This window comes from Schistosoma haematobium, chromosome 1 (assembly GCF_000699445.3).
Source record: "Schistosoma haematobium chromosome 1, whole genome shotgun sequence".
Taxonomy (NCBI): domain Eukaryota; kingdom Metazoa; phylum Platyhelminthes; class Trematoda; order Strigeidida; family Schistosomatidae; genus Schistosoma; species Schistosoma haematobium.
The window spans coordinates 27,320,441-27,332,520 of NC_067196.1; the positions used below are offsets into that span (position 1 = coordinate 27,320,441).

Sequence of the window (12,080 nt, forward strand, 5' to 3'; positions counted from 1 at the left end):
ACCGTTAAAAACCTGGAAGCACTATATGGCCTTCTCGTCCTAGCACGGGTCTCCTCAGCAGTGCGCATCCACGATACCTCACACGGAACTCAAACCCAAGACCTTAGGTCTCGCACACGAATGCTTCACCTCTAGATCACTGATTCATCATCCAACAATGTTAATATCTAACACCAGTGGATAGATGAACTTGCGCAACGTTGCATCCGTTGTCTGAGGTGAATAACCATCTCACATCCAACATGGATATATATCACAAGTGGATGTAAACTAAGAAATGATCGAAATTTATTTCCTTTAATAAATTTTCCCACTGTTTTAAACTTCTGAAGTACTGTTTTAGTATCTAGTCATTATGAAAAGGATATTATCACACAAATCCATTCATGAAATAAGTGAACGTTTATAAATTTTACTTTATTATCATCACATTAATATTTCTGCCAATTACACCTAAGCATAAACTAATCTCTAATCATGTAATAAGATTTCATTTTAAAAAAAAAACATATTTCCCCTGGAAACATTGCACATAACTGAAAAGATCACTTTTATATTTTCAACAAGATAAATGATAGCAATATTTAACCATATCTTTAATAACCAATTTATATAATCCAACAATCAAATGATTTTCAAATGTATAATTATATAGTTTAACAAGTTAGTATTATATAATGAAATGTCATTTATAACATAACAGAATAGATTTAAAAGAATAAGTAAACTAGAAATATTCTATTCATTTATAAAAAAATAAAGAAAAAAAGAGAAAAGAAAACAATTTGTCAAATGTAATTACTGTCTCGTTAAAACAAACGAAAGATTCATATGAATTCAATTAAATGGTTGATTATGATTGCTTCTTGTTAACAATTTATATAACTTGATTATTATTTCAATTGAATAACATGTGATAATTTTATTGTCATGAAATATTTTACAGAAAAATACAGAAAATGTAGCAAAACATTCGAACTCATACATTGATAATGAAGAAAATCAATGAATTGTGGATAGTTTAGTATCAATGATGTTATTTCAACACAAAATGATTTGAATTACATATTATAAGAGAGAGGAAAGTGAGTGAGTGAATAATATAAAGTTAATCTAGAAATTCATTCACAGAGTATGAGACAGTATCGAATGTAACTTGATCAAGTTCTGTTTACGTTTGTTTTAATGAAGGTAAAGTTTATTGATCTAAAATATAGTTGTCAGACTTAATAAACAGTGAATAGTACGTGAAAAAAGTTTTGTAAGCATATAATAAAATAATGAATGCTTTCGAAAGATTTAACGAATTTTATAACCTTAGCCATTGTTAAACACCGTAATCAAAGTATGCGAGAACTGTGCGTTCATTTCCTACTAGCGTCTATCGTTTATGTTTGCTTTAGATATTGGAATTAAAATCTTTACATTTACAAAGTAGCTTTACAAGCAGGTTCACATCAACCACATTATTCTATTCTTTACAAATCCTTCAACTACGATACATATTTATTTAAAAGCACGACGTTTAGCAAAGAAATCTATTTTCGACAAATTTTTATCGAATTGTACAATCGTATATATATATATATGCGAAAATACGGAATTATAAAAGTATTACTACCGTGAGGACATGAAAAAGAGGAGTGGGGAATTCTTATACAGTAAACAAACAAAACGTATGTAGCAATGAACGGATTGATAATGAACTTGGATTCCTCCAGAAAAACATTATCTGAAAGCGGTTACCCAAACCGCTCCACAATGACGAACATAAAAGGAATTTGGAAAAAGAAATCCATTAGGTCCGTTTCTCTCTTCTGATGTATATACAAACCAGTTAAGGGTATCGATAAAATGAACGTTTTCTACAATAAAACTGTGAGTAACGTTTACTGGTAGAAACTTGTTTTCTGTATCCGTAAAGCCTAAGCTTCCTCGTCGAACCACTTCTATGTACATATACCGATTCAACCGCTCTTGTGTAGCAAGACACATAGACCCTAACTGGAGCTTGATTTCAACTATAATACAAGAACATGTCTAAGTGTGATGCTACAATAGTGAGAGGACAGCAGTCAGAAGCTCCATTCTTCAACATTTAATTGATTTCAGTCAAACCACTTATCTACAAGTTGCTTTTAAGGTTGTTTATAAAATTTATTCAAATTTACCTAGATATCTTTGCATCCAACTCATTAAAACAAATATGACTCTAACCATCCCTGAGATTAACCAATAACTGTGCGTACAAATAAATTACATCTTATCCCTATCTTTACCATGGTCTTAAACTGTTATTATTATTTTTCATATTCGATAAAGTCCCCATTTCTCTTTAATTATTTTTTTCATATACTCATAATTTTAATCACCACTGTTTCTGACACTACGTCATTCCATTTCGCTCCACTATTACATGTAATTATTGTAACAAAACATTTTAATTATTTTTCTCCATTCGCATTATAATCCATTGCCAACTTATTAATTTTACAAGACTTTTATCTGTGCATACACACATCATCATTTATCATTCCATATATATGTGATTGCGCAGTTTGGAAATAAATTCTCTGGAAAAAGATAGCTTCTCTGAAATTCATGTTTCTAATGTTTAAATGGGAATCGTATGTATATTTATTTCATTAATAAAGAACTAATTTTAAAATGTTATAACAATGACCTAATAAAGTTATTTTAAAAATATACTGGTCAGATTATTGTCAGATTTTGATGAATTCATGGTACTGAAAGCTTAACTTGATGACTTCTGCAATCTTCGACACTTTAACCGTAAATTATAGCTGAAGCAAAAAATTTGTAAGAATACTTACTTCCAAGGTTAAATTACTTACAGAACGTTAAAGATAACTGGATGAATACCAGTAAAAATTACAGTCCTACAAACTTTGAAAAAGGTTACTAACATTGCTAAGGCTTTAAACACTTATAAACTAGACTAAAGGAGAGCATAGCTAATTGATGGATAGGTTTTCTGAAAATTTTCTGAAAATATCAATAACTAATTTGTAGTAATTGTCAGTATTTAACAGATTTCACTAAATTTTTTAACAATTAAAGATATATATATATCATTGTTGGAAAATGCTGAGGTCAACTATATATTAGTCTTAAGTATCGAGTTTATTTCAGCCTATATTAGCATATCCATATTTGTAAGATTTCCCTCGGCCTACTTATTATGATACAAGTCCTGGTAGGTAAAATCAACACTAAGGTGCATGTACATCAGGTTAACGAGTATCAAACAGAATAAGACTGGCGTCCTGAACTTCGTTTCAGGCCATATCTATTAATTCAAAATGCATACATAACAACAATGGTTAGTCAAAGTTCGGTTTCTTATTTCATGAAGTAGGATAAATTGAACGCTTCTTAATAGTAATTTAAATATCTTACTTACTGAACAAGTTAAAAGCTATTTGAACTTAGTATTCCTGCATATAGTGTTTTGAGGATACAGGAACAAAGGTACATTGTTTGAGTCCCGTTATGAAAATCAACACTGTGATGCAAGTACACCTAGCTAATGAGTCTAACTAAGAATAAAACTCACTTCGTGGATTTGAATGATAACCACCGTTCATCTATTCTACATTATAACCATCCTTTGAAACTCTTAACGTAAGATCCAAATACTGATAATAAAGCGCTTCCTCAACAAATATCAGGTAATAATAAGGTATAATGTAAACTAAAGCATGTAGCTATTCTGAAATACACAAGGTGAATGGATAATAATTGTAACATATACGCAAGAAAAAAATAGATATAAAGTATTAGACAACTGATAAGGATATCCATATAAAAACGTAAGTCATAGAAATCAAACTAAGACTGAAATTCTCTGTTTACTAGAACATCATTGTTTAACAAATTTATCTACTTTTTGACTAGCTGGTACATTCGTCATAAAGTATAAAACCATTCTTTTTAATCCATTTGATCACTCAGCAAAATCCATAATAACACATGAAAATTTTAAAAGACCAGTACTGTACACCAGGTAACTTCCATATGTGCGCAGCTAAATATTCCATATAAGAATAGTGGAGTCATCTCAATAACGTCAAACGTTTTATACAGTGCACATAGTAAACATCACAAACCTGCGTGCAAGAATCTATTCCCTACTTCTTTTAAAATATTATGTAAAACCAGTTGTATAGTGTCTTCAACTGAATTTTTGATGCTTTTCAATGTCAAATAAACCATTTTCCATGAAATACTTATTTTCTACAGGTCAAAAACCTTGAAGCAATTAAAAGACAAAATCCAGACTTTGATTAGAAATCGATAAATTTAAAAATGCTCACAACTTAGGAAGAAAACCATGTCTTATCTATTACTTTTGTTAGGATGTGAATATGATCGCGTATTTAGAACCCCTGCTGTATTATAACTGAAGATCTAGACATTTCCAGCAATGTTCTATTAATTTGCATTTACGCAATTTGTAAATAATTTACAGCATGTTCCGACTTCTTCAAAAACCAGAAAACATTTGGGAGCTATTTTAGTCTATTAACAGAACTAGGGGTGCGAATGTACGGCTACGTTAAATAGAGGACATAGGACCACCAGGCTAATTGTTTACTGAATTATCTTTAGATCATAAGGTTAACATCCGGCGGTCTACATTGCTGAAGCTGAAAATATTACAGTCGTTTTATTTAGACAAGATTTTTTGAATCAACGAACCTAGTACTATTACGAATCACAGTTATTAGACCGGTAATAAAGCAGTAAGCTGAACTGACTTTTAAAACTTTTCGCCTTTAATCACAAAACACTTTGAGAAATGTAATACTGTTTCTTAGTGAATATCCGTCAACTGAAATAATAAATGCCAGACTAATTGGAAGATACTACCATAATCCCATTTCGTCTTATTCAGTATTCGTCAGCTAAATATGGCTGTATCTATGTGTTACTTTTTACAAAGAATGAAACCTATTACCTTTTTCTTCAAAAGACTGATTAACCGAAGACTTCAACATCAACGGCAGAATATTTTATCTGCTTGCAAATAAAAGAAAAATCTGGTTTATGTAAAATACAAAACCTGGTGACTGATTTCTAGGTACTTTCAGTATTAACACAGTAGTTTTTGAAAGGCAAAAGTGTATGAAATCATTTCATATTAGTTATTTCACAAAGATCATATTTTATATTGAAAATTATTTTAATATTTGAAAGAAAAGTTAAACACAAAACTTAGTGTTAATCGAAACGAAATTGTAAGACTATATATATATATATATATATATATATATATATATATATATATATATATATATATATACACTCGAACGATGGATGGAAGGAAAACGAATCCTAGTAATCACAGCTGGTCGCCATCGAAAATGTCTTTAAATTATCATATATACCGTCAGTTAAACAAATGAATTCATTATATATATCGTCAAACAATAGAGGCCATCACACACACCCGAAAGATAGCTTTGTAGTATTCTGATCACCAAATCATGCATAATCACATAGATTACAGTAAGAACTAGTTGGGTGATGGTATAATCTTAAGTTATTTATATCCTCATTATCAATTTAATCTGTGTATTTAAGAGAGATATCTATGAAATTGTGTGGCCTTGCACCTCTATCAATATATATATATATATATATATATATATATATATATATTAATAAATGAAAATTATAGTCTGCTGTTCTATAGCTATTCATGTATTCATAACATTAGCGGGTTGTCATCATATACATAAATTAAAATATTGGCGACAAGAGCTATTTACAGGTTTACTAGAGTCACGTTAAAATAATCAATGGCATAGATGCTACGGTTGAATAATATTTTTTAGATTTAAAAATTTATGCTTTCGTTTTATAGTACGAAAGAGTATACGTTAGATTTTTAAAAGTATTCGAAAATCAAGTAAATAAATCAATAATACTAATAACGACCATCTGAATAGATGATCCTTTCTTTCTTGAAGTTTGCCTAATTACAGAAATAAAAAAGTATCTTTATAGTCATTATGCCAATGAATATGCCAAGAATGTGAACTAATTACATGACATTATGTGAAATGACCTTTAGAGTGATAGCGATATTCGTAAGTGAAACGTAATTTGGTAACTTATTGATTTGAAGTTACACAATTCACAAAGTCGGAATCCTGATTGATTGTATTTTCAACCACATTTAGTTCACCATACTATAGGGAATAGAACTGATCTGGATCCAATCATTTAGGACATTGTTCTTTTTATAGAATCATTCCTACCTAGGACTTTGGTTTTTAATATTATCCGTAGGCACGTTGATCAGATTAGATAAAATATAATCCATAATTAGGAATAGTAATAAGTAAATGATAAGATTTTCACATATTGGATATAATTCGATAAACGATCAAGTTTAATGACGAAAATGTTTGCTTCATACAGTTATAACTTTACCCAAAAAAGATTATTCACCCAAGGTTATCTATAGACATATATCTTCTTGCCAATCATGTAGACACGATTTCTGTGGTAAATATTTCATAACTGTTTTGTATCAACCCTTCAAAAATAACTATCCTACCTCAATGGTGCTTTCATCTATCCTAATATGATATGTATAGGATTTGTAAGATCATCAGTCAATAAAAGTTTTTCTTTTGCAAAATAATATGCTCATATACAAAATATTAACACAGAAGTAAACATTGCAAGATCTTATAATTCATTGAAAAGTATTGCATTATTCAGGCCGCTTACTTCCTCTTAAACTAAGATCTGTTTATGCAGCTCAATTCTTTGCCATCAAAAAATACAGGGGTAAAGGTTTACAACTCATACTAAATAATAACAATGGTAGAGTCACTTCACTGTATGTGGCTACCATTGAGACTGTTCTTAACTGTTCAAACTTATTGTAATAATAATGTATACGGTTTTTGAAAATGAAACTATGATCAGTGAGATTTATTATCTGTTATGTTGCTTGGTGAGTAAATTTTAATTTTCTTACTTTTAAACAACCCTAAACCTAACAGAATAATCACGTAATTAATATATTTATCTGCCTATCATATTCTACGTGATACAGAAAAAATCTATCTAAATTTCAAAAGTAATTCCTTTAGTTTTAAGGAATAAATTAGGTTCCCACTTTTGTCCACTTTCATGTAACACTTATTTTGTCGATGCTTTAAATTATCAAATGTAGGGAGGTGAGTTTATGAAACATGTTTGTTTCCATACAGAATAATTTTGAAATGTATGATGAACAAATAAGCAAGTAAACAATATTATACCGGTAAACCGTACCAAGGGCAAACTTACTATTCCATGAATTCAAATATGCACCTTTAATTGAACATCAGGAGGATTACTTGGTAAAACTATGTTTTTCTGTTAAAATAGCCTGTGTACAAAAACTTTGAAGTGTACAGTTTTGTTTTCAATCTTAAGATAAAAATGTTTCATTGGATTTATGAGTGTTCACTTTGCTGTTGTTGATATTCAAGGTTGAAATGACCATGGACTAACAAAAGAATTCAAGACGTGTATATCTCACTGTCATTTCACAATGAATAATCAATAACTATAAATCACGAATTATTTACAGATACAAATTACATAAACAGCAGACGAGTGGTGTCTTTTCGCAATTTCAAATTTAAACTAGTAAACAGATTAGTAGTTTATGTACCTATGAAAAGCTTTATAGATTACTTAGGGAAAAACCAATATCTCAACGACTTTCAAATTGTTACAAAATGATTTATTTTAAGGTTTATTATTCTTGAAAGATAAAATGAGTATTATAAGACGGTGATTTAGTTGCTAAAATATTCTCTTTCAATCAATATGTTGCAGTTTAGGATCACTCTCAGCCAACTTTAGGATGGTACTACTTATTCTCATACAAACAATGTGGCTTTAAACGTCTATCTAGTAAAAATGATTTACATCAAAAAGTAACAAAAACTTCAGTAAATTCTTAAATCATGTTAATTTCTCACACCAAATACAAGATAACGGAGCCATAGAGTTGACTGACTTTCGCAGATTCGAATCTAATAATACTACTAGTCAGTAAAGCCTTCCTTACAATTCAACCTATATTCATAAAATAAGTCAATGTTCCCAACAAACAAGTATTCAGTACATCTTATATAAGAAAATATTATAATGTATTTCTCATAAGCTAAACATTGTGAACCCAGAAAGTGTATCATATATATATTAATTCATCTACAGAAATTATGCTGATAGACATTTAACTAGGTATTAAATAGGTTTGTGAATTCATATTAGAAACATTTGAATGTTAAAAAAATTTAATACACCATAAAGTAATGATAGTTTCTTAGATTATTTCCAATTTCTCTTGATTAGATTAATCATTTCTAGTTTATATACCTTAGTATTTTTATTTCTCAAATATACTATCGAGCCAAAAGATTTATTTACAAAACATTGTCATCAATATTTTTCCCCAATTTTGTTTCAAAATCACATCCAAAAAACAATGGAATGAAAAAACTCTAGCAAATGTTTTACAAATATTCTTGATTCGATTTTAAAGATATCAATCAATTTAAAGATAATCTACATCACAAACTAACTATAGCTAAACAATCATGATACACTTAACTAATTCAAACAGCTATTTCAACACAGTATAAAACTTCTCAACCCTAACGTTATTGCTGTTTAGTCTTTCATGACATGTACACAACAAAAGTTGTTACTACACAAAATTAAGTCTATGTACATCTAAACTATGAGATTCATAACTATTATCCAAATTGAATCAAAACATTTTTAAGACTTACAATCAATAACACAGTACAGTTACTTAAAAATTAATCAACAAATCTTTTAGCTTTATACAAATTCATAGAAATAACATTGTATATTAACGTAAATTGTACTTTACTTACTTAATATTTTGATATTCCATAAAAAATCATGAATTAATAGAAACCTAGTGGTCTGTATTTCAAGTACTAATAACATGAAATACTGACAATTATCTTTAATTAACCACATTATTTATTGAATTAAAATTTCCTCTTTGTTTTCATTTATTTTCATTTATACTTAATACAATTCATTGAAACTTGAATTAATCGTATATCGTCTTATATACACAAATTTCAAGGTTAATCAAACCAACAAGATTGTATAATAAATAAAAAAAATAAACAAACTTAGAGATTAATTAAACAAATAATTGTAAATAAAAATAAACGTTGATTATTTTATTTATTCAGTCTTTTTTTTTCTATATTAACATTCTATATTAACTAATAGATAACTGTTTTGTTACAAAAATGTAAATAAGATAAGATCTAAGATCAGATTTTTCAAAACAAGACAAAAAATAACATCATTGATGATTTATATGAAGTGTATAATTGTGAACATGATGAATATGAACTGATTAAATAAATAAAATCATTGAAATGATTTTCAATAAAATTTATTAGTTGAAAATTTAAAGAAACAAACATCTACTTTTTTTTTCTTGGCAACTTAACTAATTCACTTAAAGTGTTTGGTAGAAACAACAAAAAAAAAAGAAACCGGAAATTCGATGAAAATTTACTCATTTCAAATGAAACATGGAAATTAAATTATTTTTTATTATGATATGTCATTATATTAAGGTGAAAATGTATAAAATGTGATGAAACTTGATTAGTATTATTCTTATACTAAACCATGGATAAACATAGATGGAAAGCATAAAATTTCATCAGGATTTATTTAATTTTCAATAATTGTATCACAAATATTCATAATGATAGATTAATCATTTTGAATAGTGTTAATGAAGATAACTTAAACATTGAGTATTATAAACAATTATGTAATAAAGATTTTGCAAATATATTAACTACACTCATTTGTTTTGAATGAATATTTAGTCATGACTAAAATTCTGTACATACTATTTAAAGTATAGTTAGTTAACCGTATGGTATGTAGTGCAAATAACTTTCTTCCTACATTTAACAAATATTTTATTAAATAAAGACATTTGTTGACCATAATAAACCGATTTTTCTGTTCGTTCCATTTGGCAACTTATCAACAAAATCCTATCTTTATTACGTAAAATTCATATTGTTCTATAATATACAATATACTGGAGGCCAACTTTTATCTTACTTATGTTTCGAATTAGATTGGATATAGACGAACTATTTCATTGTGTTTTGATAGTATGAATAACGATGAAAAAATACTCAAGTCACATACATGGGTCTAAACGTGGGAATTGATGTCAAAGACGTTTCCTTAACTAATTAACTGAGTCTTACTAATTCACTAATAGTTCGGTTATTTTGTGACTATCCGATCAATAAGTTATATTAAAGTTTTAAATAAAAAATATCAACCATCTGTTAAAAATAATTAGGTAATAGACATGAGATTACTTAGAATACACAACAATATGTTTAGTGGTGTGTTGAGTGATTCTTCACAATAAGGTTGCCAAAATAGGTTTTGCTGTGGTATAAGACACTGATTTGGTTTTCTTTTAGCGAACATATTAGTTATTAAATCCCAAATGTTCACTAGATTAGACTAATTTTGACGAAAATTAGTCGCTTTTGAAACAATTTCAAGAATAATTTCTCATAATAAACTATGAAAATCACAGTTTTCATGTTAAAAATGTACATAATTGTATTATGTATTTAAAAACAGATCATTTGATTAAACTTATTTATCAGTATGCGTATTTATTAGTAGCTTCACAAAATAACACTTAGATACATATGGAATAGTATTCGTCTTCAATTATTAAATTGACTTACTCAAGTTTAAAATATTTCAGTAAAGATCTTGGATAAGATACCAATTTTTTTATATACATAAACAAAACTTCCTATTTATGTTTTAATTTAAAAACTGTTTTGTGTATTGATAAAATTTAATTGTATATATACTATTTATTTATTAAAATACATAATAACCTTGTACAACATGATATATAATAGTAAAACTTAACATGATAAGTAAACTATTCAAAATCTCTACAGTGGACTTATTTTCATTTCTCTATTCTTATTAAATCAGATTCTTTAAATATTCATATTATTTTTATATTCATAATCAATATGAATAAACAAAACAAAAAACGAATTGAACATTGATTATAAATTCAAAATAAAAATCAATAATTCAATTACCTGATTTTGATAATATTTTAATATAGGTCAATATCATACATTTTCTTTTTATATATTCTTTGATAATAGATGAAAAATAATTCAAATAATCTTAATTAAAATTATATTAGAATTGAATGTAAAAATGATAATGATTGTTTGTTTTATTTTATCTTTTTTTATTTTAATTTTTTATTATTTGACAACTTATATGCTACACTTGAAATCTGATATTTGACAAAAATGTTAATAATAATAATATTTATTATTAATAATAATGATAATGATTATTGTCTTAATATATAACTAACTACACGATAGAATAAATAACATTATGAAATTATCGAAATTTTAAAAATTTAACTAACACTAACATACAAGCACGTACGCACAATAAGCATATACATACACACATAAACACCATTTTTATTTTCGATACGCAGTATACTGATATATACCACGTGGAATATAAAGATGATATATAGTTTAGAATTATTAGTATGATTAAAACTGTGATTTTATTATTATTAGTAGTAGTAGTAGTATTTTTTGTATCATTATTATTGGTGATAATAGTGGTGGTGATGGTGATAGTATTAGTAATATTAGTAGTAGTACTGTGTGTATTAATAATACAATCCATTTTAAACTTATTATAAATAATAAATATGAAAAGTACAAATTATTAGTTAATATTATATAGACAGGTATAATAATGTTAGATAAATAGACAGGTGAGTCTAAAGTGAAACTAATATAGTTTTGAGTAGTTAAGAAAAAAGAGACCTTTTGTTTTTTCGTTTTTTTTATTTATTAAAGACACTAATTAACCCGTCAAAATAGTTCAGAATATTATTATTATTTTTTGTTATTGTTGATAATAATGTTCAACAATCAATT

The 12,080-nt window shown here is 27.3% G+C and overlaps 1 protein-coding gene across 3 annotated transcripts in view; it reads right to left on the reverse strand.

Annotated features, from left to right (window-relative positions):
- Positions 1–11,492, reverse strand: part of MS3_00006450 (uncharacterized protein) — a 54,623-nt gene extending 43,131 nt beyond the window's left edge. For 2 of the 3 annotated variants that reach the window (XM_051214610.1, XM_051214611.1), the window contains exon 1: positions 11,202–11,492. Coding sequence is in view for 1 of the 3 variants with exons in the window: in XM_035730509.2 (XP_035588013.2) it covers positions 8,940–8,959 (20 nt within the window). In the remaining 2 variants the exon portion in view is untranslated. Of the gene's footprint in view, positions 1–8,939; positions 9,085–11,201 lie in introns of those variants that run through there. The other variant, XM_035730509.2, reaches the window with a different exon arrangement.
- Between the last annotated feature and the right edge of the window lie 588 nt (positions 11,493–12,080).